At 38.5% G+C, this 27448-nt stretch overlaps 1 protein-coding gene across 3 annotated transcripts in view; it reads left to right on the top strand.

Annotated features, from left to right (window-relative positions):
- PPIP5K2 (diphosphoinositol pentakisphosphate kinase 2) overlaps nucleotides 1-27448 on the top strand; it is a 52245-nt gene continuing 24797 nt past the window's right edge. For all 3 annotated transcript variants that reach the window (XM_074569426.1, XM_074569427.1, XM_074569428.1), the window contains exons 1-16: nucleotides 1-92; nucleotides 11257-11655; nucleotides 13205-13400; nucleotides 14127-14217; nucleotides 15098-15183; nucleotides 16568-16722; nucleotides 17129-17230; nucleotides 19066-19227; nucleotides 20383-20504; nucleotides 22012-22113; nucleotides 22672-22758; nucleotides 23695-23770; nucleotides 23856-23965; nucleotides 24916-25001; nucleotides 25661-25786; nucleotides 25891-26012. In XM_074569426.1, coding sequence (XP_074425527.1) covers nucleotides 11512-11655; nucleotides 13205-13400; nucleotides 14127-14217; nucleotides 15098-15183; nucleotides 16568-16722; nucleotides 17129-17230; nucleotides 19066-19227; nucleotides 20383-20504; nucleotides 22012-22113; nucleotides 22672-22758; nucleotides 23695-23770; nucleotides 23856-23965; nucleotides 24916-25001; nucleotides 25661-25786; nucleotides 25891-26012 — 1767 coding nt within the window. In that variant the 5' untranslated portion in view covers nucleotides 1-92; nucleotides 11257-11511. The remainder of the gene's footprint in view (nucleotides 93-11256; nucleotides 11656-13204; nucleotides 13401-14126; nucleotides 14218-15097; nucleotides 15184-16567; nucleotides 16723-17128; nucleotides 17231-19065; nucleotides 19228-20382; nucleotides 20505-22011; nucleotides 22114-22671; nucleotides 22759-23694; nucleotides 23771-23855; nucleotides 23966-24915; nucleotides 25002-25660; nucleotides 25787-25890; nucleotides 26013-27448) is intronic.

Below are 27448 nucleotides of genomic sequence, written 5' to 3' on the forward strand. Positions count from 1 at the left end.
GGGGCGGGGCGGAGCGGCCCGCGCAGCGGTGGCGCCTCCTCGATGGGACGCGGGGGCGCGGGCGGCGCCGGGCGCGGTGGCGCCGGGCGCAGGTGAGGTGGTTTCTCCCCGGCTGCCGCTCGGGGTCCCCCCCGTTCTTCCCCGCCGCCGTCCTGGGGGGATGCGGAGGGTGACGGCGGGGTCGATCCCGCCGGCCGCGCCCCGTTTTTGAGATGGGGGGGTGGCGGATCGCGGCGGGGTCGGGCTGCGGCCTGGGGACCGGCGCTGCTACCCCACCACCTGAGGGGCCGGCGCCTGTTCCCACCCCGGCGGGGCAGCTCCCCCGGTCGGGGGCGGCGGGGCGGCCCCTCGCCTGGGCTCCCCCGGGGGGGTGTCGGCGGGGCCGGGGGCGGCCGCAGGGGGAGGGCGGCTGCCAGGGTGCTTGCGGTGGGCGTGGGGCTGGCCGGCTCCGCGGCCGTGAGGAGCGGAGCGGGGTCGGTGGGCAGCATGTCGCCGTGTTGGGGGTGGCTCCGGCCCCGGTACCCGATGGCAGGAGGATGGGCAAAACCTTTCTAGTCCGCTTTTGTCCTTCGTGCAGGGCTGAAGCGTGCTGTTCAGTCAGCTGCAGCCATCGGTAAGAGACAGTGGGCATGGCCAGTAGGCACGTCGAGCTTTTTGCCTCGTTTTGCGGTTTATTCTGTTCTCGGAAACAGTTTTTAACGAAAGAGCAGTGGCGTGCTGTGCTGTGCTGTGCTGTCAGAAGCGCAGGCGAAGCCTTTCAGCACAAAGAAGCACACGGGGTGAAAGGCAGAGTTCTTGAACGGGGGTGGGAGGGTGATGGGACGTCTCTTAAGCCACTGGATTCGGGGCAGCCTGTTAATATCCCAAAAAATTGTAAATTCCGTGTACAATCAGTTGGGCCAAGGGAGATTGCTGTCTGCGTTGGGATCAAGCTAGGAAAGAAAAGCAGCAGCAGTGCCAGAGCTGAGAATCAGTTACACGTAGTAACCAGAAAATAACCTGTCAATGAGATAACCGGAGATGGGAGGGATGTATAGCTAGGGTGGCCTGTGTGACATTTCTCATTGCTCTCATGGTGTTTTCCTGAACCTGGGGACTTCACTGAATATTGGTAAGCTTTGAATATGCTGGGGTTTTAGCGCTTTTATTGTTGATTTTGTAGTTAGCCACTCCTCACACAAGCAGGAAGACTGAGGGAGATCAGTATCACAACCACGTTAAAATAAGTGGTTTCCTTTCTGATCCAAACCCCTTCTGTCTAGTGCTCTAAGCTGAAAAGCTGCTCTTTACAGTTGTTTGTTATAATATTCCTGCATTGTGTTGCATCTTTCTTTCTTAAGTAGTATTTCCCTTCACCTATTTAAGCTGCTCCGTTTCCATCTTTTCTGCATCCCTTCTACATCACTTTTCTACTTCAGTAGCAAGCCAACCTTTTTCTTTTGACCATAGAGTCTTCCTTTGGTTTGGTGAAAACTTGCATGATTGTAAGTGATGAGAGGCAGCTAAACGTATCACTCTCAACAAGTTTTGATTCAACCAGTAACAAGAGTATTGCTATGTAGAACTGGTTTTTGGCATAAAGATTTGATTTACATAATATGCTGCTTTTTTGGTTCAATATGTGAGAACTATGAATTTTTATACTGGTTGACTTGTCTTGGTTGGCTGATTCTTTTCTGTGGAAGAGTTCCATCCTCCTGGCAGTTGTAGTTAGAACAGATCAGGCCTCCAGAGGCTGAGCCTACTGAACTTTGGTATAGAATTTTGTGCAGAAGCTTTCGCATCTTTGCAGAAACTTTCACATCTCTAGAAAGTTGAGGTAACAAGTTGTAAGAATATGGAGAGGCTGTTTTGACATGTTTGGGTGGGACATGAGTGGAATCTCTAAAAGTTCAGAAGCCAGGCTTTCATGAAACATTGAAGCTTGCAACAAATACAAATGTTTTTATGTGATATGTTTGACAAGGTTTGATTTAGAAAGGAACTTGAAGGTTAACGAATGTGAAGGTTATCTGTTCTGTGGCTGTGCAGGAGACACTTGTAACACATGCCAGATGTCAGTTTCTAGTAGTGTTTGCCAGTTAAAATACTGCCTTTCTATCTTGAAGGGAAGACAGTGATATTTACCAGACAGATTTTTCTAGACTTTTAAGGCTGTTCTGACACTTCTGTTGAAGGATGGTAATGGTTCATTTTGTAGTTTATGACGGCTAAAGAGTTGAAAGATGCCCTGTGATAGTGCAGTCCTTGGGGCTAAAACTCAAGAGTTTTAGCAGATGTCATTACATGTGCTGAAAGGTTACATTTCTGCTGGTGAGATATTGGAAAAAGACAAGTTCTGCAGGCAAAGAATTTGGTATGGGAAAGATGCATTGAAAAGTTATTTCACTTTAAGCTTGGTAATTCTAAATGGCTGGAAATATTTTGCTTAACTAACTGTATGATTTTTAGGAACAAAAGCAAACATGGGGAAATCAGCCAATTACTATTTGAAAACTATAACCGTTGTGCTTTAGGACTAGAAATCTCATGCAACAACAACCTAAAAGGCATGTCTTTCCTTGCTGCGAAGCTGGCATCTTAACAGAATCCTGGTTCACATGGCATGGTACAATTCTTGAAGTTTTTAATCCCCTGCACTATGCTACTGTAATATGGAGGGTCAGATTGAAATCTTAGATTAGGCACAAACATTTCGGTGGGACAGTTCTTGGAAAATAATTTGGGTCCCGATGAGAAGACTTAGGTGACTGCAGTTAGTTGGTAATGTAGCTACATAGCACTTCAGGAAATGTAAGTAACACTGGCAAGAGTTGTTTCAGTAGGAAATGCCAGTAAGGTGGGTATTTCGGGATTCCTGTTGCTTGAGAGTGTAGGTGTCTGACTGGTCAAGATTTTGCACATTAGAAACCTGCCTTCTGCTTGGCATCCAGAGCAGTGAGCCCTCTCCTGTAAGAAGAAACCCAGTGGCCACCTTTAAAGAAAACTAGTGGTGTATGGGAAAAGTGAAATTGGATTATGGTAGCCTAATGGTTAGAACAGTTGAATGGAACAGGACAAATACTGTTTCTGTTTCCTCCTGTCTCAGTGTTTTCAAGTGGGGGTGTTTTCAAGTGCAGTGTTTTCTGTTTATCGGAAAAATGTCCTAACCGCCAAGCTGTAAAAAGTGTGGGTAAAAGCACCTGTACATATACTTTACTGACAAGATAGAGTGGAGGTAACACTGCAATAGTTTTTTTGCCCAAGAAACACATTTAAGCTGCAACAGGGTAGGTTTAGACTGGACATTAGGTTTTCACAGAAAGAGTGGTCAGACACTGGAATAGGCTGCCCAGGAGGTGGTGGAGTCACCACCCCTGAATGTGTTTAAGAGTTGTTTAGATGTGGTGTTAGGGGATATGGTGTAGGGGAGAACTTTGTAGAGTGGGGTTGATGGTTGGACTCGATGATCCCAAGGGTCTTTTCCAACCTAAATGATTCTATGATTCTATTTGGAGCAGTGTGGTGGGTTGACCTTGGCTGACCACCAGGTGCCTATCAAGCCACTATCACCCCTCTTCCATCAATAGGGCAGGGGCAGAAAATACAACAAAAAGCTTATCAGTTGAGATAAGGACAAGGAGATCATCCACCAACTACTGTCATGGGCAAAACAGACTCGATTCTGGGAAATTAATTTAATTTAATGCCGATTAAACAGAGTAGAATGATGAGAAATAAGAAAAAATTCTACAAACACATTTCCCCCAGCCCTCCTTTCTTACCAGGCTCAACTTCACTCCCAACTCTTCTACTTTATTACCCCGTCCCCTACAGGCAGTGCAGGGAAATGGGGACTGTGGTCAGTTCATAATGCTTTGTCTCTGTCAATCCTGTTTCCTCACACTCTTTCCACTGCTCCAGGGTGGACTACCTCCTGTGGGAGACAGTCCTTCATGAACTGCTCCAATATGGGTCCTTCCCACAGACTGCGGAGTGAAAAGGAATGGCATGGAATGGAATAGGAATATTTCAGTTGTAAGAGGCCTACAATGGTCCAACTCTCTGACCACCTCCGGACTGACCAAAAGTTAAAGCATGTTAAGGGTGCTGTCCAAATACCTCTTAAACGCTGACAGGCCTGGGGTGTCGACCACCTCTAAGAAGCCTGTTCCAGTGTTTGACCACCCTGTTGGGAAAGAAATGTTTCCTAATATCAAGTCTGAACTTCCCCTGGGGCCACTTTGAACCATTCCCATGCATTCTGTTGCAGGATGCCAGGGAGAAGACATTAGCACCTCCCTCTCCACTACCTGTGTCACAAGAATGGGAATCTTGCATGATACCACTGCAAGCAGTTCTTCATGAACTGCTCCAGTGTGGGTCCTTTCCACGGGGTGCAGTCCTTCAGGAATGGACTCCTCCAGTGTGGGTCCCCTATGGGGTCACAAGTCCTGCCCCTGCATGGGGTCCTCACCACAGACTGCAGCTTCTTCTAGGAGCTCCAGTGTGGGATTCCCATAGGCTGAAGCTTCCTTCAGGGCATATCTGCTTGCTCTGGTGTGGGGTCCTCCATGGGCTGCAAGGGGACAACCTGCTTCACCATGATCTTCTCCGTGGGCTGCAGAGTAATCTCTGATGCCTGGAGCACCTCCGCTCCCTCCTTCTTTACTGACCTTGGTGTCTGCAGGGTTGTTTCTCTAACATTTTCTCACTCTTCTTTCTCAGCTGCTGTGCAGTGTTTTTTACCCTTTCTTAAATATATTCTTGCAGAGGGACCAGCAGCATCACTGATGGGCTCAGCTTTGAGCAGCAGCAGGTCCGTCTTGGAGCTGGGTGAAACTGGCTCTGTCCGACATGGGGGCAGCTTCTGGTGTCTTCTCACAGAAGCCACCCCTGCAGCCCCCCTGCTACCAAAACCTTGCCATGTAAACCAAATACAAGCACTTACCTGGCAAGGAAGACTTATGTCTCCTCTTCATTCATCAGAATGTTTTTTCAGGTCTCAGTAGAGTGATACTGAAGGGTGAGTAGTCTCTTTTGGAATGGGAGCTGCTATAATTTTTCTGCTAGAGTAATGTAAAAAGTACTAGATAGTAATGCTTTTGGAACACTGTACGAAATATTTAGTAAAGGTGTGGCTGTCCCTGTGCTGGAGTGCAGCAGAGCAAGTTGTGGTGGAGTCCTGGGAGAGTCTGGGAGGAGGATGAGTGGGTTGCAGGCTCCTGGTTGGACTGGATAAAGTCAGCTGCTATTGAATGGAGTACAGGGAGAGCAAAGGGCTGTTTTTATTTTATTGAACTCTTGTGTGGTTGCCTACCACTCTTTGCCCATGCCAGCGGAGAGGGGAATGTGCAATGGTCTGCCTCACCTTCTTCTGATAAAGAAGATTACCTTTCTTGATTTGGAGGGGGAAAGAACAGACTAAATCTTGCATCTGGTTTCCTGTGAAAATACTTACAGAATGAAAAAGAAACTTTGGAAAAAGCTTGTGTTGATGTGTAGGTTATTTATGATGGGGGAAGATGTTAGTATATTGGTAAGTCTAGCACTTGATGTTAGTTTAATAAAAGATCATAGCAGGTGACTTAGTTCCCGTAATGCTGTGTAGTGCAGCCTTTATAATTGCATCTTTTTCCTTTGCTACCTTTAGCCTATTTCTTGTCTGTTCTGTTGTACATCAGCATAATTCCTTCCTCCTTCACAAAGCTGAGTTACAGAAGATGGTGATAAACTTCTTAAGGCTAGTGTTGAAGTTTGTATTTGATGAGGAGAGCTAAAAGCTTTTCTCAGTTTCATGTTTCTTCATCAGCCTGTTATAGCACTGGACCTTGTAAATTCCAGTAATTATTGGAAACATATCCCTTTGTATTTTCTGTTATTATTGTTTCATTTGTTTTGTTTTGGTTTTTGTTTGGTTTTTGTTCTTGTGCACAAAGTATTATCAGTCTAAAACGGTAATATTCTTTGTGGCTTAGGGATATTGGGATAGAGCTGCTCTACACGTTTTTTAGATTTAATCCACCTCAGCAATGGGCTGACAGCTGCTACTTGCCACCTCACAGGATGTGTGGTAGAACAGAACACTGTCTGCATGTAAATTTTAATGTTTTGTGTTACTGACTGCGTGACACAGTAGACATTGAATATTCAAACTGGAGAGCATATGTAAGGCACAGCAATAATCAAATCATGTATGGTATGTTGTCTTCAGCAGCTTCAGTGTCTTGACGTCCTTTCCCACTTTTTTTGCCTTGTGCCTGTCCTGTCTTCTTTCTCTTCCTGGTCATCTGTCAGACCTGAGGAAATGCTGTTCTTGAGCACAGGCCTTGTTAGTAGTTTACAGTCTCATGTTTAAATCTGAAGTATTACCAAGTTTCCTTTAATCATCCGTAGAAAGCTGTTACACATCCACGCAGAGCACCGGGGATCACAGTTCCTGCTCTCAGCTCTCTCAAAGTTCAGACTCCGCTGGTTCGTTCTTCTTCCCGTCTCCCCTCTGCTTCCCCGTTGCCCCCTCCCCATGCTTTCTGCTCCACCAGCAGCCCAACAAACTGTCTGTCTTTGGTGGTTTGTTACACCATACATCATGTTGCAGAACTGGAATTATAAAACAGGTAAAATGCCTCAGCCAGAGTGAGGAAAATATTTTTGCTGTTAAATGTACTGTTAATGGTATAGCAGTTCGAGCAGGAAGATATTGAAAGCTTTTTGTTATCTCACTGAGGCTACGTGAGAAATTGTTATTAAAATCATTTGGGTTTTAACTACTTAATTTGAATTGGAGGAAGCTGGTAATGGAAGCAGTTTGAATATGCCTACAGTGGTAAGAACTGAAACTTTAAAAAGAAGCAATACAGAGGGAGGGTGCAGGGGAGTGGGCTTTTTTGTTATTGTTATGTATGTATATTTACAGAGTCATGTAATAGATGAGCACCACAACGCTTCTTGTACAGTTAGCTGTTTGTTAAATTCTGCAATGTTAAGTGTCACAAAGTGTTTTGTAGTTGTTTTGTTATAATGGCATTTCCAAAAGTTGTTTTCCTGAGTGGTTCGTGATTTTGAAATGTATTATAGGTATTTAATGTATGATGTGTTGGGTTTTTTTCTTGAGACAACAGATGAGAAGCATTTTTACTCTAGTTTTGTTCCATTAGTTTCCATTAGAGTGCAGTAGAGGCAGTGTATACTTGTTCTTGATAGCTGTAGTGACAGAAGAAAACCTGGTGAAATGCTTCTATTTATAGAGGAGCTGTATATGCTTTTGTTAGTATTTGGAATAAGGCTGTTAAAACTTTGAGCCGGTTTTACATGAACTGTTCAGACCACTGCTGCTATGTTGAGCTGATTTGTTGCTGACAGTTACTGGAATGCTAATCTTGGTGGTTTTAAGTAAATATGGGAAACACTGGGGCTGGATTCTTGAGCTGCTGAAAAATGTGTAATGGGGACAGGAAAACTGTGGGAATATCTGTTAACACTTAGTCAGGACTACATTTTGGCTTACTCTTCTAGAATAAACTTGTAGAAGTGTAGAAATGTCTGTAGTGCACCAGTGGAGTGAACACTGGACTTGGAGTGCTGAGCAGGCTATCAAAATTTGTTACTCAAATACCGCCCTATTTGTGCATTAATGTTAAGTTTGTCTATGTGTCATTTTATATATTTAGAATGTTGCTTGGTATACTTTCCACTAGTAAGTGATAATGATATCAGTTAAACTTAAGGATTTTTACTTGTCCTTTGGAGTGCAATATCTTAATGCTGTCTAACTTCTGAGGGAAAAACTGAGATGAATTTATTTTAAGGTGAGAATGTAAAATTAGCAGATCTAATGTTTTCTTTAAACGTTTTCTTTTTTTTTCTTTTTTTTTCTTTTTTTTTTCTTTTTTTTTCTTTTTTTTTCTTTTTTTTTCTTTTTTTTTCTTTTTTTTTCTTTTTTTTTTCTTTTTTTTTGTCCAAGATGTATCATGTGGTGGGTATGAATAGGAACTTCTAGGACAAGTGGAAGGAACAGTCCATACATTTGTTTGGAAGTCTTTAAGAAACAACACCATTAGTTAAATTGTTGGGGTTTTTTTCAAAATTAGTGGAGATTTTTTGTATTTGTAAGCTGTAGAACGGAAGCCTTTTGTAACAGTCGAGGTTTGAAGAGAACATAACCTAATTAATTTTACCTGGAAAGGTCATTGCACGGTAGGAGATAGTTGCCTGGATATTCTTGATGCTATCTCTGTAGAAATGGGTCAGTGTGTATTCCAACACAAAGTCTGGATTTTGTAATGCTTGCATTGCAGTCTTCCATGGTTGAGGCGTGCATGTAATCTTCTAATCTCTTCACTGTCTGATGAGGCTTATGCTCATACACCAAGTATGAAAGGATCTAACATAGGGCATCTCAGCCCCTATGTTGATGCTGCTGCTCACTTCTTCATACAGAAAAATACTACTGGGAAGACTCTTCACTGTTCCAGGGGCAGCAAGATGGTATTCTGCATAGGATACAGTGTGTTAAAAGTTCCTTCCATCAGCATCAGCAGTACTTCTGGGGTGGGAAGTCAGCTCCATCTTCTTGCTGTGCCATTTATTATTTCTCCTTGGTGTACAACTTGAGAACCATGTTTTTATCCAAGCATGGTCTTACTGCATTTTTGATGTGAGATAACTGTAGTGTTTTTAGGAGACTTAAGTTGTTCACTATAGTTGCAGTCACTTACTGTCATATTTCTCTTTCCAAGTCTCTTTTATTGGACTTTTTTTTGTTTCACAAACCACAAGAAAGAAGGGGATTCTTCATTTTTTATGGTAACCAAAGCATTTGGAAGGAAAGAATTTTAATTCCAATCTCTGAAAGCATTTATTCTAAAAAATAAATAATTTATTCATTGTATCCTGACTCAAATTTATGCTAATGTCAGTAGCTTATAGCATCTGCTGACTTGGGAGATAAGCTGATAGCCATCAGCAGTCAGAGTGCCAATTTATATGCAATTCAGTGAGTCCCTGCAGTAGTTTACAAGCCTGAAAATTGTATCTTTCCTTGATCCTGTGTCTTTGGCCTTATTTTTACAAACTGTCTGGAAACTCTGGGGCCCAGTGACAATAGCATGGAGTGGCAATCTAGTAATTCATCCACCTTCAGAAGGGTGAACAACATCGTAAGTCTTGCAGAAGATAATCTGTTAACTCCAAGCAGACTGTGTGGCTGTTCAAAAGTCTGTTTTCCGCAAGTGGAGCTCCACTTGACAGGTGTACTTGCCACGAATAACACCAGCCCTCTCCAGATTCTTGAGTTAGGAAGGTAGAAAAACACTAAGTTTCAGATAGGTTTGTTAGGGTACTAAGCTTGTCAGGTTATATCCTCATGTCATTTGTAGACACGTATCATGTGCTTTCCCTGCAGTTTTTATTCATATGATTTCTACTTGCTTTGAGAATTAATCCCTTTGGGTTAAAGAGACTCAGGTAGCGCTAGAGATCCTCGTGAAATAATGAGTTATTAATTGCACACGAACTTCACAACTTCTGCTCTCACAAAGTGCACTACAGGAATAGACAGGGGAAAGAAAGCTTAAAAAACTTCTTCTGATGACCTCCCACTTTCTTCTTCATGTGGTTGCTTTTCCTTCTTTATGAGAAAAGCATAGGTTATAAAAAGCTGTTTCCAATGTACAGAATTTGGGTGGTGGGAAGGGAAGCTGATGCAAGAGGAACTGCTAAACTTCATTTTCAGGCTTTACCAGTTTTTGGGAGTCTTTTTTGGTTTTAATACCATTTCAAAATTCTGTATTAGTTGCCAGTGTGTGTTGGCAATAACCTCTGGCTTTCTGAAGCATGCTAGAAACAGGATTTGGAAAGCTCACTTTCTTCACTCTTTCATAAACAAGATTGATTTATCTCAGTACCTAGTTTGTAGCTCTCATGAGAGCAAGAAGATTTAGGTTTTTGAAATTTCATTTTGTTCGTGTTGCTTGAGGGACAAATGGCTATGGTTTCACATTATAAAGGAAAGTAATTTTTCATTAGCGGAACTGAAGGAGAGCAGATAACATAACAAATAAGTTTAAGAAATGAATCTTTTTAATCCCTTGCTGTCACTCCGGCATCCTTATGTGTCTGTTGTTCACGCTGCAGCTTCTGGGTCTGCAACAGCTGTATTGTTTACCTACACTTAACCTATTGCTCCCTGACGTAGGACAGATTCTTTCGCGGTAACTTTTGCTCTGTTTACTATCCTTTTTCACAGGAAGCTGACCGGTTGATCACCATTTGGAATGTACTATTGCTTCACTTTGTTCATAGAACAGCCAAAGTTGTTTTCACAGATATTTAAAGACAAATTCAGTTCTGCTGAGACGTCATTTTTGAATGGCACTTACATAATGATCTGACTAATAAACAACCTAAAGCATTTGATTAGATGAGCTTCTAAACAAGTAACTGTTTATTCATTTTCTAAGTAGTAATAGTGGATTGTGATTAATGGTATAAAGCCATGCAGAACTTCAAGCAAGAGCAGTTACCTAGTTAAAACAACAGATGACTGAACTCAGTCTCTGTTTCTGTATACAAGTTATTTGGCCAAGATTTTATTTTCACATGACTGTTTAAAAGGATACAATATGTGTTCACTTCACTGGTACACTAGTGCTTAGAAGTACTTTTGACAGAAGGCAGTGCTATTGTACATCTCTGTAAATATTAATTTTTCAGTGTGAAAATAAAGCAATGCTGATTTGGAAATAAATAAGCAAACATCAGGCTGGCACATACACGGAAGATGCACTCAGTTTTTTAAATAATAGTTTTCTATTTAAGAATAGTCCTAATGGAGGCTTTATAGTTTTCATTAGCATTTTTGTCTGTTTGCCATTGCCATTTGATCAGGAAAATTCGGGGAAAAAACAGCTGATGACAGCGATGGTGAGTTATATATCACAGATATTGGAGAAGATTTTTCTTGTTTTATATAAAAGATGTAGTCTGTACTTTACCTTTCTTAAGCTAGGAAAAAAATGCACTTTACTTTTGTGAGTTTTGTCGCTCATTTTTAAAACGTCTGTATCAGTAGCTTGAAAATATCTTGAAATTATTCCCCCTGTTGTAAACATACATCTAAAAGTGTAGACTATGTGTAGTGTGCACGGTTTTATTTCTGATGATTTGCTCAGAGGTCTGTAAATGTCCAGACACTTTTTCTAAATTAGAAGGGTTTATTTTTATGTGCCTTTATCAATTTTTTTTTCTCTTTGTTGTTTGTTTGGGTATGTCTTTTAGGTGAAAAAGTTTTGTCGTCTCAGGGAAGCAGTAGCCTATCACGAGGTTCTTGGAGCATCAACTCAAAACAATAATGAGCAGATGATACCAGTTAAACAGTGTCTGGCAGACAAAGTCAGCTCAGTGGCAGCACCGCACAGACAACATCAAAGAGCAGGGGACTTTTGTGTTCCCGAGTCAGCGGGAAACATGCCCAGTATCTCAGCTGCCAAAGCGGCTGCAGCTTCTACATAGATCTCTACAGATCTTGTAACCATGTCTGTTAATGCAACAGAGAATGATCCTCCTAGATTCTTCGTGGGTGGAGAAGATGGAGAAGAATTATTGGATTCAGCCAGATCTACAGAGTACGAACACTTCTATGACCATGGGGAAGAAGAGGAGGAGGAGTATGACTCTGTATGTACTGTAGGGGCATGTGTGTACTATTCTGTATGTTCTTTAGCATTATTTTACTTTGAAATGGCAGTAGATCACAAAAATCTAATACTGAAATGGTGTTCTGAATTGGGAAATTGTTCATATTCAGATAATGATCTGTCAGTTATGTTTGGAAATGCAGCACACTTGAAAAGTAAGTATACCCTGAACTTCAAAGTAGGTGTGCTTGACCTTAATACGGAGTTTCAGCGCAGCTGAGGTTAATGTGCCAGCTTTGCAGGCTTGATTTAGATTCTGGTTATCAACTTGATAGCATAAGCCTTCATTTTATTTATTTGGATAATTAGTAGCAAAAAATGATTGAGAATTTTTTTGTGTGTGTTGTCAACTGCTGCAGAGTTAACTTTTGATTTTTCAGTTTGAACTTACTCAACATTTCTTTACTCATTTTATTGTTGTTTTCATGAAGATCCTACAAGTTTCCATTCATCTTCCTTGTCTTGGTGTATAGAAAGTGCGTGCTAAATTAATCTTTAGTTATACTTTAGTTTATTATCCTTGCAGAGTGTTCTGAATTGTATTTTAGCACAGTGCTTACCAATTTGTAGGTTTTTTTAAGATAAACTCTTAAAAATTTTATTATGCATGAGTCGTCATGTTGTGTCATTTTTTTAAGCTGTATTTTGTTATTCTTTTAGTCTGTAGCATTTCACTTTAGGGAACAGTCCGATTAAATTTTCACTGATTTCAAGCACGTCTGAAAAAATTAAATGCAAGAAGTGTTAATAAAACACTACACTGTGATTAAAAGTAACTTGGAAATGCAGAAAAGTGATGCAAAATTAGCAGGTCGGACAGCTCAATTCAGTAGGTGTATGTTAGCAAGGGAAGCTAATTGGCTATGTTTTAGAAGAACAGTAAGTTGAAATAAAGGATTGTTCTGGGGGGGTTTTTGTTTCTTTTTAAACAGAGGAGTAGGTTGGCTGTTGCACTTAGGAATACCACTAGGGAAAGAAACTTCTAAACATTTATAACATGAAAGAAAATACAGAGTATACAGAAGAAAAGTGAAACTGTCTATGCACAAAATAGCTCAGAAATCTGAAGCAGTATTTTGTTGTTTACTAGTTTTCCTTTTCACAATTCACTTGTAATATTAGGTAATAAGATGAGAAGCCTTGTCACTACTAAGTAGATGTAGAAAAATTAAATAGTTTAAAGACAAATTACTAGTTAATTTCAGAGTAAGTCATAAGTATGATTTAACTCAGATTTGACGTTTCTGACTTAGATTTTGATTCTGTGTGTTTGTTTCTGATACGATACTCACAAAAAGTAGCATAGGGCTATTGAACAGTTTCATTTTTTCAAGCATTTTTCATAAGGATGCACTGCGGCATTCTGTCATGCTGCATGTTGTTACCTGCTAGCAATTTACCTGATTAAACACTAAATTAAAGGTAGTACGTGAGTTTTAACAGAATGTATTTGCTCTAATATTGTGCTGCTAAAACCCTGTTGTGTTCTGAGAAAACTTAATAACTGCTTTTTCCCCCTGCCTCTTCAGCCACCAGAAAGACAGATCGCAGTTGGGATTTGTTCAATGGCTAAGAAATCTAAGTCCAAACCAATGAAAGAAATTCTTGAACGCCTCTCCATGTTTAAGTACATAACTGTGGTAATATTTGAAGAGGATGTTATTTTGAATGAGCCAGTAGAAAACTGGCCTTTATGTGACTGTCTCATTTCTTTTCATTCTAAAGGTAAATCATCTAATAATACCATAAATATTTTTGACATCTAAATATGTTAACCAGTTTGAGGATCTTCTTATTTTTTTTTGTCTTGTAGTTTTATTGGATTTTCCTTTGTCTTAGTGATTCATTTGTCTTATCTAAAATAATACAACTGACATTTAAAATATAAGCTTTTTAAATGATACTGTTTTCATTGCTTGAGAAAGTCCTGTCTGACATGGTATTTAAAATAGCTATTCCATTGGTAAATATTTGTGGAGCCAGTGGAGATGGTGATCTAATACTTATTTGGTCCAATAACTGTGAAGGCATGCTACTTTCTCAATGGGAGTGTTGGGTCTCTGGCCACTTGTTCATGTATCTCTGCCAATACATAGGTTTTTTTGTGGGCCTGGCAGTGAACCAAAGATGAGTCGGCTGAAGTTAAAAATCCTGTTTTCAGGCAGGGGCAATAAAAGCCCTAGTTCTGGCCCTATGAAAGTGGAGGGCATGTGGAGTGAAGAGGAGGAAACTGGAGACAGGACCGCTACTTTTGGCAGTCTGTGCTGAAATTAGGCTGTAGTTTCCTGATTTTTCTTAAGCTGATGTTATGTGTGCTTATAGTTGAGGGAGCACCCTCTCACTTAAGCCATATCTCTAGTTGTGCTCTAAAGCTTGAATATCAAGGTTGCAAACTATCTACTGGTGTTATGTCTTGCAGTTTTAATTTATTTGCCTTAATAAATATTTTAGGATTTCCACTGGACAAAGCAGTTGCCTATGCAAAACTCAGGAATCCATTCATAATCAATGACTTGAATATGCAGTATCACATACAAGACAGGTAAGTAACACTAATTACCTGTAAACAAACTATTTTTAAGTTGGAGACTGTGAGAATCTTGTTATTGCATAGCAACAGTTCCAATGTATTGTACAGTAGTCTAAACAAAATTACAGTGAATGTTACGCTTTGTTAATATATGCAGTTTTCTAGGATATGTTTTCAGGTGTGTTTTTTCTTTTACTGCTGTTATATTGACACGCCTGAAGATTTACCAAGGTAGAAATTTGTTGATACATTTGTCTAAACCTTAGCAAATAAAAAAGTTTAAACTCTTAAAATTTAGATAGCGTAAGCATGTATGGCAACTGTACAACCTCCTATGATTGCAGAATTCATGTGACTTAAGGTCTTTTTTTCTGTTAAGTTAGCAGAAGTTGTTGGTATTCAAAGATCGTGTGGTTATTCAAAGTGATTTGTCTTTTGGAGCTGCAATCATGCATAGCAAATACTAACAAAACAATAGTCAGCAAAATACATAAACGTTGGAACCTTCTAAACAGTGAGCAGACTTGCTATTTTGGATGCTTTCAGTTGCTGTCCTGTATAAACTTTTTCAAGTCTTCATGTTAATAACCTCCTTTAATAAGAGAATTGTTCTTCATAAATTGCTGTTGCACTGCCACAGTGGAGAGGATGGGACTGGCATAGCAAATTACATTTCTGCCAGTATTGGTGAAATCACTGCAAAGGTACACCTGTATCAGTGACCTTTAAAGCATTACATTAATAAGTAAGGTATTATATGTGTAAGCTTATCCTGTGTAATTTAAAAAAAAAAAAATTACGTATTTTTCTCCTCTCTTGCTCATGGACTGTAAAATACAAATATTGGCAGGATTTGCTATCTTACTGTGTAACTTTTGTTCTTTTTTTCTAGGAGAGAAGTGTATGGTATTCTTAAAGCTGAAGGCATTTTACTTCCTCGCTATGCAGTTCTGAACCGTGATCCAAACAATCCCCAAGGTAAGAACTGATGACTAAAGTATCAGCCATCGCCATCTTTTTGTTTCCACTGGAGAACAGTACATATGTAGCGGAAAGCTAAATTTCACTTGCCAGACAATTAATTCGTTTATGTAGAAGTTGATTTCTCCTCCAGTATTTAAAGTATTGTTGTGGATTAACCCCTACTGGCTGCGGGGGCAGTATGTGAAACAGAAAAGGCATTGAGGCTGTGTAAGCAGTGTTCAGCAATAACTAAAATATCGAGACTGTTTCAAATTCAAAACATAGCACCATACCAGCTGCTGTGAAGAAAATTAACTCCATCCCAGCCAAAGGCAGTACAAGTATGCATCTAAAAAGCATGATTCTGAAGCTTGGGGTCACAATCCTCTTACACCCGTCATAGAACTACCAGAATATAAGGGCCTCCAAACTCAAAATCGAGATTCTAATGTGTCACCAAAGAGAGCAGCATTCATGATGTTACATTACCCACGTGTACATTACCCATATGTTACATTACTTAGGAGAGTAATGTTCATAGAAACAGGTCAGGCTATTGAATAGTTTCCCTTCTAAGTAACAAGCAACCATGTTAGGGAAATCTAGTCCAGAGAGATCTGCAGATGATATACTCTGAATATAAATTGGAACTAATTTTTTCTATACCTAAAAACAAACTTACAGCTTTTGCTACTAAAATGAAAACTTAGAGCCACAATAGGTGATTGTAATGACACAAGTGTAAGAGATAATAAAAAATAAGGAAAATGGAAGTTTTACTGTAGTGTAGCCCTTAAGAGGTAGGGAATTTTAGGTTAAAATATCTGCATAATCTATGGGGAAAAGGACTCTTTTATGCTACAAAAGTCAAAAAAAAGCTGCTGCATGCAGCCAACCAGTAGTGAAGAGATTCCTGATGCCTGGTTCCAGAAGATGTAATGCTCTGTGCAAGGTGCATCAGTCAACAGCATGAGACAGTTCCCAGCCTATTAAAAGTACTGTGGCATCTGGCACCACACCACGTTCACTGTCTGTCTGCCATCCCCCTGGTACTTCAGAGAAAGTCACTGAGGAAAGAGGCAAAAAGCCCTACCCTGTGTCTTCGAAACATTTCCAAAAACATACCACCCATGCAAGCTTTTGCATCTCTAGGAGGCAGTTTCCTGTCTGACACTGAGGGAATCAACAGAATTCTATTAAAGTGACATAATATAGACGTGCTACAGCAGATGTGTTCAGCTGTGATCATTATTAACTCTTTGTGCAGTCAGTAACAAATCAGTGAACCAAAAATATAACATAATCTTCTTATTTCAACGTGCAAAATTACCCCGAATCTCTAATAATTTCGTTCCATGAATACATTGTAACATCTCTGTTTTTCACACTGTTTCTTCAGAATGCAACTTGATTGAAGGAGAAGATCATGTGGAAGTGAATGGAGAAATTTTCCAAAAGCCTTTTGTAGAAAAGCCAGTTAGTGCCGAGGACCACAACGTTTACATTTATTATCCAACATCTGCTGGGGGTGGAAGCCAGAGGCTCTTTCGAAAGGTGAGGGTATTGTGCTAAAGCTGTTGAAAGGTTGTATATGCCTAACAGAATTGCAGAGTAATTCTGTCCTACCCGTCTGTTAGCTGGGGCCTGTTCTGTCATGTCCTGCTTGTGTAGGAGTAGTGGCAGATTGGAGAAATTAATTTCAGGAGAACATGTAGATTGAATAAGGACCCTTGTTCCTTGCAGTAGATTGTCAGGCACTGCAGATTCTTATAGATAAAAGAAGCATATGCTATCAGTGCACTTCAAGAATGTTATAAAAATCTTATGGGAACGATCAAAACCTACTTGTTTCCTCTGGTACAGGAAGTGTTTTCTCAGTACAAGTGTGTTATTTTAAGGAGTTTTAAAGTTTCTCAGTCAGTAGCCTATGAGTTTATTAATAGAAAAATATTCCTTTCAGATTGGCAGCAGAAGCAGTGTTTATTCCCCTGAAAGCAGTGTGAGAAAAACAGGTTCCTATATTTATGAGGAATTCATGCCTACAGATGGCACCGATGTGAAGGTATGACAGCTGAGTGTTCTTATTTATATTTAGAAAAATAAGTGCTCTAAGAGCTTGTCAGTTTTAAAGATGAAAGTGTATCTTTGTCTCAAGGCTTAATTTTAATGAAGTTTTGGTACAGTTCATAAGTAAAGAACGTAATTCTTATTCTAGCTAAGCACAGTGCTTGTAATGTAGAGCAGCTTTGCTAATGTTAGAATCAAGTACTGGTGGCTTATTACCCAACACATTGTCTTTCTTTTTTGTATTGTATTAGTACCAGAACAGCATACATTTTCCCGTGTAAACAGATGCTGCCTAGATATTTTGTCTGAAGGTTACAAAGAAGTCTGTAGCTGAAATAGATTTTACCAACTATCTTAGTATTCTAATTGATAAACACAAGTTACTTAGTAAAATTACGTGAAGTTGGAGAAAGTAATGCATTGACCTTATCTGTAATTATTTTCACTCTTCATTAATTTTCTTAACAGATGTAAAGATTAGGTATCATAAAAGAATGCTAAAATAGAGCAATAATAGAATAGGTGTTAAGCCAGATATGTATGGAGATTGCTTTCTTTACCTTTGTGTTAGTTCTGGCTGTTTTAAGCCTATCACAAAACATGAAATGTTTTACAATATGCATGAGAGATCGCTGTATTTAGACAAAAAGTGGAAGTTTAGAGAGTGTGAGATCTAATCCAGTTTTAGGCCAAAGAGCCGTTTTATCAGTTGCAGCCACTTCTTCCATTTGGTGATACATGAGGGGAATGCTCATTTTATATTCTCGGACAAATTCCCTATTCTCTAAGTTGCTCTGTTTTCGTGAGCTATGCTCTTCAGATGGTTATACTGTGCAACACTTTGAAACAGGTTAGTCTGAGTTTACAAGCTCTGTGTAAGAGCTTTACATACTGTTTCCAAAAAGAAAGTTTCTTGCAACATGAAGAAATGCAAATTAACTTGAGGGATGGGACTACTTTGGCTGCTTGTTGTAGTGTGGTCTTCAAGAGGCAGCTCTAGACTTTTAATACCCCAAATAAATAATGGATTTTCTTCAGGTAACAAGACTGTATTTAATGGCTTTATATTAAGCAGCTTCACCCAACTCACCCTCTTGCCTGAATTGACTAAATTGGCGGTACTTGCAATCATCTGCTTTAGTTGAATACCTCTTTATCAAAGCTCAGAGTTTAGTTTTTAATTAAAGTGACAGTAGCCCATTTTTGAGAGCTGCTGACAAGTCTCTTACAGCAAATGCCCCAGTCCTTTCAGTGATCTGAATCTGCGGATCACTGAATCAGAGTTCGAAAGTGCATTAGAGTAGATAGCACAATCATTCTCTCAAGCCCCTGCCTTGTCATGCTGAAACCAGGCAGATATTTGCTTTGTTTAGTCCTGCCTAAAATATGAAAACATTTTTTAATAAGAGAATCACTCAGTCCTGCAGACAGATTTCCATAATTAAAGAATTCTCAAATTAATCTGCACTCCAAGTTGTGCGGATGTTTTGGAGACGAAAACATTATTCTTTACCACTGTACCACCATAATTAAGAAATTATTTTTTATTCATCAAGTTTTATAATTATTATTTTTCTTTACCTGTGCCCCAGCTGTTTTCTCCTCTTGTTTTATTCTAGGTTGTCAGTAAATGGTGGGTGTTCTTTGAGGGCAGAGAATGCCATTGAGGAAGGTACCTTAGAGTGACCTTTTCCATGATGAAAGCAGATAGTATCTTTGGAAGTTGTTACCACATTTTAGATAAATATAGCAAAATGTATGCATATATATAATGTAATCTAATAACACTGAATCAAGAGTTCATGTTTTTTAATATGTTTTTTAATAAAGGTGTACACAGTAGGTCCAGACTATGCTCATGCTGAAGCCCGGAAGTCTCCAGCTCTGGATGGCAAGGTAGAAAGAGATAGTGAAGGAAAAGAAGTGAGGTATCCAGTCATCCTGAATGCAAGGGAGAAGTTAATTGCTTGGAAAGTATGCCTTGCCTTTAAAGTAAGCTGATTACTTTCCTATCTGATCAAACATTTAGTGTTAATCAATTGTTTATTACGTGAAACTTCTGTAGGGTTTTAGTGCACAGAGACAGCAGTGATAATTGCTGCAGAACTCCCAAGGAGGGTGTAAAGTTAAACTTCCACATCCAGATATTTTTTTTAATTTAGAAGAATTCTTCTTTTAATGCATTGAAAAGTTCTGGATGGGTTGCTTATGTTGCATAAGTTTCCTGAATTCACATGTTGCTATTGTGCTTCGCTGGTCCACAGTGTGTCTGGTTGATGCATAGTATGTTCACACATTTTGATAATGGTTTTAAAGCTAGAGAAATGCAAGTTCAGTAGTGAAGTTTTTGTAACTTTTATTACCTAGTATTTACATTGGGCCCAATTAAATGTTAATTTGGTGCTGGCATGACTAGGTCCTTATTTGAAGTGTTTGATAGTTTCCTTTTTTGTCTAGTTTTAAGATTCCTTTGTTCAAAACTTCATTCAATCTCTTACCCTCCTTTCACCTGTCTTAGTGAAAGGCTGTCTTTCAGTCTTGTCTCATTGCCTGTGTGTAGCTGTGATGGCATTCTGGAGCCTGTAGGGTGTGAACCTCTATCACTCAGCAAAGTGACCTTTGAGATCTAAAAAAGTAATCTGTTGAAATAGCATCTGGTATCCTGTACTAACAATGTCAATATTATGTCAATGTCAAAAATGTCAATGTCAAAACAATCCTGTCAAATTGAAATTTGGTCAAGAATGTTTTTATTGATATTTTGTGATTTCTTGCCTGCCACCCTTAAAAACAATGTGTAAGGGGAAACCACTGTCGGAATGGGGAATTTGTAGGCCCATAATTGCTTATGCTGTGGATCTTGAAGGCTGAGTTTGTGTATGTGTGAACTTGACCTTCAATACTGATACTGCTATGGACCCTGTTAGGGAGGGTAAAATCAAGTTGGGGATATGAAGTTAAAAATAGGAAGATGTTTGTATGACATCAGTGAACCTAACATGGAACTGGCAAAAGGTACTAAGTATAAAATCTCTCATATTTTTGTCATGTTTTCAGATGAATAGCATGTTAAAATATAAATGTTATTTAGAATAAGCAATCCTAAGGAAGGTGACCAATGACTTGAACCTTTATTCTTACAAACAGCAAACAGTTTGTGGCTTTGATTTGCTGCGTGCTAATGGACAGTCCTATGTCTGTGATGTAAATGGCTTCAGTTTTGTGAAAAACTCCATGAAATACTATGATGACTGTGCTAAGATACTGGGGTAAGAGTTTACTGATTTTTATTTCAGGAGTTTTGCCTATGCACTCTGTTGTATGTGGCTAATTTATGTGCCACTTATTTCTTATTCCTAAGTTAATTATTTAAAAATCAAATAGCACGTAAATTAAATAGTAAAACAAATAAAATACTAAAAAGAATCGTAAATCAATTAACAAATCCTAAATAAATTCCTGATGCCTAAAATCATCCCAAACATCTGAGTCTGAGTGTTTTGTGAACACTTAATTCTTAACTAAGAATTCTTAACTAAGAATTAAGTATGTTGAAAGCCAGATTAAGTTCTTAAAGGTAGTTGAGATTTTTTTCGAGTAGAGAAGCACCACTGGATGGTTATGCTTGCTGCTGTTTAGTATGTGCCCAAATTAAAGTACATTGTCCTTAATTTGAAGCTGGTGTGTGCTTGTGAATTTCATAGTGGTAATCCCCTTGATGTTATATCAAGGTGTCTTCTGTCATACTGTCTTCTCTCTGCTACTGGAAGCAAAAAAAGGTATAACAAGGGATCATACAGAATTGGGTAATGAACTCTCTGCCAATGAAATGTTGCCCTCAAAGTAGGCTGATACCCTTTTGGCCGGTTAAACTGGCTTTACAGTAAGATTACACTGATGAGATATAGCATGACCTTCTGCATTATCAAATGGTCTGGGATCTTATTAAATGGAGGAAGAGCTAAGCTGAAATATTAGATAACAACTGTAGTCCTTTAGGTTTAGGCCATTTTTTGAGTTAGAGTTACAATTCTAAGAGCCATTTTGATTTCTATGGATTCAAATCATTGAATTCACTGAAAAAATTATCTCATAATTTTTTCCTTATGGTTTGTTCCTTAAGGTAACACATTGCAGTGTTAAGTAATAGCAGATTTTTTTCAGCTTATGCCACTTCAAAGTGCACAATTTTTTTCCTCCATGTTACTGCTTCTGATGTAGATATTAAGCTGAGGTTCAGTATATTTTGATGAAATTCTTTGGGAACAGAACATTAGAAGATTAGCAAGTAGAGACAGTGTTATCATTTTGTAGTTGTGCCTAGAGACTTTACCTATTTTTCCAGTTCTATCACAGGAACTTTTGAGAAATTACCACTAAATGTACCAGTTACTCTTTGATGAGAATGGCTTCCTGATTATCAAGGACTTTCAGTTATGGCAATGGAGTCAGGTATCTGAATATTTAAATGAACAAGACTAAATCATATCCAAGGAACTCTTCTAGGAACTGGAGTTCAAAAACTGAGTTTTCTTACAAATCCAGGCCCATTAAGCTAATATCTGTAGCAGTTGCAGTAGCAACTGTAGTAGGTTTTTATTTTACAGTTAAAAGAAAAATATGTATCTAGAGACTCTCGACCAGTTGTACTCTAACAGCACATTGATAAAAATGGATGTATATATCACGTATTTGGTTTGGAGTTTGTACATGTTGTGTAAGCTGTGCTGTAAACTTAGTGGTTTGTTTTTTTTTTCTTTTTAACCCCTTTTTTAGAAATATCATAATGAGAGAACTTGCTCCCCAGTTTCAGATACCATGGTCGATTCCTTTGGAAGCTGAAGACATCCCTATTGTGCCAACAACCTCTGGAACAATGTAAGAAAATAGTAGCTACACCTGAATTGTGCAAACTCCGAATGTAACTTTGTGTGAATTTTTTTTTCTCTTCACAAGGTGTGTCCGCTTTGGCCTATGAACGCTTGTTTTGTGTGATGAAAACAAGGAAGGAATCACAATTGCTATGCCAGCGTTCAGAGTTTCTGACCCTTAGTGAAGCTGAGTATAGAACAGCAGATTTTCAAGTGTAGCGTCTTTTATGCATAGCTTCTTTCGCTGCTAATCATTGTTCCAGCACCAGCTTAATATGCGCTTCTAATAAACATGCTCTCTCATTTAATGAACCTCAAAATCGTTATTTTAAAAACTACTTGAAGTAGATATTCTGTAGTTACCCAAGTTTTAAAATCAATATTTATATTTTATACTTTACATCATTTTCAGTTAACCTTATATTCTTGCATATCCTTCCATCACTTCTGTAGTTATGTTAGATAACTACAACTTTGTCAATTGTCTTGATTTGTGGTGGTTTTAATATTAAATAAAAGACTGTCATGTATAAAATTGTGAAATATAACTCTCTTGAAATTTCAGGATGGAGCTCAGATGTGTTATAGCTGTAATACGCCATGGGGACCGAACACCAAAACAAAAGATGAAAATGGAAGTAAAACACCAGAAGTAAGTAGAATCTTAGTAAAAATTAGTTTGGATGCTTTAGAGCAGAGCTCAGTTCTTGGGGACTTGGAAGCAATGAATTGAGCAGGAATTGCTTTTTTGTTTTATTTTCTTTTAAATCTAACTGATGTTCTAGCTAATTTAAAAAGTGCGCACCTCTCTCTCTCTCTCACACAGGACTGTCAAAATGCTTGTGCAGCCTTCTTTCATCACACGCTGTGCCTTGTGAACAGTCCTGCTTGATCTTAATGAAAATGCATTTGTCTCTATAGATGTCTTTATTCAAAATAGCGCAGCAGAGAATATTTCTGGTTCACCATTTGACTGTGACTTCTGCCTTTCTCTTTTTATCATTCACTGTTCAAATGTGAGCTGTCATCCTACTGCATCCCACGTTTTTGTCTTTTCCTTTTGTCAAAGTTTGATGACTCTGAATTCCTGGTAGATACCATCTTTTATGTTAGCATTCATAAAGTGCCTTACATAGTTGGCCTGGAATTTAGTGCAATTTCACTAAAAAGTAATTATTTGGTTTGGGACTAGATTCTCACGTTCCGAGATATATGCTGTAAAACTGTAGGACTGCTCATTTGGTACCAACTTTTGCTCAGATCACTCTTGAAGATTAAGAATTGACATAACTGTATATTTGAATATTATGTCATTTGATACATGGGAATTTTTCCTTCTTTTTTTAGCACTTAGCAAGTCAGTAAGAGAACGTTTTTAGTGCTTCTATTTCTCTAATGTGTTGAAGACTTTCTTGGGAAATGGGATTTGAATAAAGATTGGTTTGACCTCTGTAGTGCAGGTTTTAACGTGCTTTTCAAATACTATAAAGGTGCTAATTTCAGACCGCTTTAAGTTTATGACCCACTTGTTCAGGTAATATTTTAACTTATTAACTCCGTTTTTTAATCAGTATTCTTTCTCTTAAAGGTTCTTTGATCTCTTTGAAAAATGTGATGGGTATAAATCTGGAAAACTAAAACTGAAAAAACCAAAGCAGTTGCAGGCAAGTTTGTCTTTATTTTCTTGCTGTGGTATTTTGTAAGTAGAAAATTATTTATTTAAGTAAATCCTATGTTTCCTTTCTATAGGAAGTGCTTGATATAGCAAGGCAACTCCTTGTAGAACTTGGGCAAAACAATGATTCTGAAATTGAAGAAAGTAAAGCAAAACTTGAACAGCTAAAGACTGTGTTAGAAATGTAAGTGTCTAATTGTCAGGCTTCAATAGCAACAAAGTTGTATCTGCTATTTTGACCTGTTTGATCAGTTACTTCTTGAGAACTGGGCCATCTCTCTTTTTTTCTCCTTATCTTTTCAGTTGAAGTTACTGCTTTATTTAGTGTCTCAGTATACTTTCTACATGAAAAAGTTACTTTCATTGATCTCAACTTCTATCCTTTTGTGTGTTTTTAAAATGAAAGTATTTTAGTGCAGGATCTGCTTCCTGCAGTGTGTGACATAATGAAGTCTGATGGAGACGGTAAGAACTTTCACTCTGTGTGCTGCCTACTTAACAGCAAACTTGGAGGATTCTAAATAAATTAGGCTTTTTATATTAAGACTGAAATATTTAATAATTGAAAAAAAAAGAAAAAAGAGGAAAGCCCAAGGCTTCAAGGTTTGTTAAAGATCTGGGGTCTCAGAACTGAAAATAGTAGTACATAACTTTAATTTTTAAAAAATCAGGGCAAAGGCAGTTATTATTGAAATTTATGACAATTGTTTGAAATACTGAGTTCTGCTTGAGAACTTAATTGGCTAACAAAATAATAGGCATCTACGCTGCCAGATCAGATTCTGGATACTGGTAGCCACTGTAGTTGTGGATCCAAATAGATAAATTATTTCTGCAATCTGAAAATGATTGTGGTTTTTTTTTTCCAGTTTTATGTTCAATGTTGGGAAAAAAGTAGTAGATAGTATTTTTAAATGTTTCATTATAGAATGGTTGATATTTCTGTAGTCATTCTGTGCTTGTTGAGTTAGGTTTGTTCTAAGCACTGCTTCAAGACATGGTGGTCAAATGCACAAGTCCATGACCAGCATAGATTTATTATATCCTGTTACAGGAGCATAGCAGGTTTGGAGAAAAATATTTAAAATGTTTCTCTCCCTCTTCCCCTCTCACTTTCCCCTATTCCTACTTCAGGTATGGGCATTTTTCAGGCATAAATCGCAAAGTTCAGTTAACATATCTTCCTCATGGTTGCCCAAAGACTTCCAGTGAAGAGGAAGGTATTGTATTACTTTTGCACCTAATCACTTAATATAATGTGTGCTTAAATAGTCACGGACTAGTGGTGTAACATGTCTTGATGTAAAGAAGGAATATGTATTTTAGAATTAATGTATTGTTGACAGATATTCAGATCTTTTAATCTGCTGAATCATACACTTAAAACTATGTAGTAAATTTGTATTCCAACACTGCTTTTTTGTAACATAAAATTAGCGTGAAAAGAAGCTTCAGTGATTCATGAAAAATGGTGTTTTGAGGCTAGGATGAGAAAATCCCACTCAATATTTACTGTTGTCTTTAAAACTTTCTATAAGCTTTGCTGGTCCTTGACCCATGGTTACTTAGCATCCATTTTGTCTTAATTTTTATGTCTTAATTTACTTTTTGCTTCAGATTTCATGCTAAATATTTTTCACTTATGTTTTCTCTGTAATTTAACTACTTCAGGCTTCTCTGTTTAAGTGCCCATTTAGTTCTCCAGTTCAATATTTTCTTAATGTTAGAATATTATTAAAGATTCATAATGTTGCAGAGATCCTTTACTGAAGCCCTGCATAGTCCAAATATTTTTGTTCATTTACAAAAAAAAAAGAAAACAAGAAAAAAGATTTAGCATATACTTGACTACTAAACTCCTTTCTTTGTGTACAATTAGATAATAGAAGAAATGAGCCATCCCTGCTTCTGGTTTTAAAATGGGGAGGAGAATTAACCCCTGCAGGCAGGGTGCAAGCAGAGGAGCTTGGAAGGGCTTTCAGGTGTATGTATCCAGGTGGACAAGGTAAAAAAAAATTAATAAAAATAATATTGAACGGCATAAATCCCTTTTGAAGATAATGAAGTGCAAACTGAAAGTTAAGTTTGAGAAAATTGTTTGTTTGGTAGGAGATTATGCTGGATTTCCTGGATGTGGTTTGCTTAGATTACATAGCACTTACCGACATGATCTCAAAATCTACGCTTCTGATGAGGGACGGGTTCAGATGACTGCAGCAGCTTTTGCAAAGGTATAATGTGAAATTGTATTTTCAATTTTAAAAATGCTGATCTTTTGAAGCTTGTTTTTTCTTTTGAGTAGACTGGGGGAAATATATGGTTTATTAGAGTCCACAGTGTATAATAAGTCTGTGTTTTAAAATAAATGTATTTTCAAAGAGTATTTAGTTCACTGTGAAAAAGTATCCAATTAATGTGGCAAGCATTTGAAGTTCTTTGAGCAGATGCAGAAAGGTTTTAATTATACAGCCCTAGCAATATACCTTAGTCCTGTCCAGTAACAACCTCCAAAATCATAGAATGGTTTGGGTTGGAAGGGACCTTAACGTTCATCTAGCTCCAACCCCCCTGCTGTGGGTGGACACCTTCCACTAGACCAGGTTACTCAAGGCCCCATCCAGCCTGGTCTTGAACGCTTCCAGGGATGGGGCATCCACAGCTTCTCTCGGCAATGTCTCGCCACCCTCATAGTGAAAAATTTCTTCCTAATATCTAATGTAAATCTCCCCTTTTTCAGTTTAAAACCATTACCCCTTGTCCTATCATTACACTCCCTCATAAAGAGTCCCCTTTAGGTCCTGGAAGACTGCTGTAATATCCCCCTGGAGCCTTCTCTTTGGGCTAAACAACTGCAACTCTCTCAGCCTGTCCTCAAAGGAAAGGTGTTCCGTCCCTCTGATCATCTTCGTGGCCCTCCTCTGGACCCCCTCGAGCAGGTCCACATCTTTCTTATGCTGGGGACCACAGAGCTGAATGCAGTATGCCAGGTGGTGGGGTCTCACCAGAGCCGAGTGGAGGGGGAGAATCTCCTCCCTCAACCTGCTGGCCACGCTTCTTTTGATGCAGCCCAGGATGCAATTGACAGCATTTTTAGTTTGCAGCTTTCTTACTGGTTTAGGGCTTACTTTCCTCAGATTTTGTTAGATTTCTGTGACAGATTGTGTGTGTGTTGGCTAAAGCACAGACATTAGAACTGATTTGAGATTAATGTATTCATTCTTCGTGAGCAAAAGTTGCAATTTTTAGTCACTTCAGTGATTTGGACCAGAAGATCTGAGGTTCAAAAGGCAACACCTTTCACTGAAACCATCTTTCATTTATTGATTTGGAACTTTATAGAGGAAATTAGAGGGTTTGAAACTATTAGAAATGTAGAATTAACAAACTGCTTTGCATGTATTTTAGTGGAAATTGTACAGACTGTACATTCATGCTTTTTCTTGGAATTAATAAAAGTAGTTTCTTAAAGTTGTTACAGGAGACTTTTTACTTTGGGCCTGTCAAAATGGGTACCTAATATGTAAGACATGGTAGTAGTACTACATTTTGGCACTTTATTGAAATATTTTTTACATGTATTTGTTGATGTGAAATTATAAAAAATTTTTGGTGATGTTTAAAAGGCATGAACTTTTGTTTTTTTAATGACAAACATGAATTTATAGGA

The sequence above is a fragment of the Larus michahellis genome, chromosome Z (assembly GCF_964199755.1).
Source record: "Larus michahellis chromosome Z, bLarMic1.1, whole genome shotgun sequence".
In the NCBI taxonomy this organism is placed as follows: Eukaryota; Metazoa; Chordata; class Aves; order Charadriiformes; family Laridae; genus Larus; species Larus michahellis.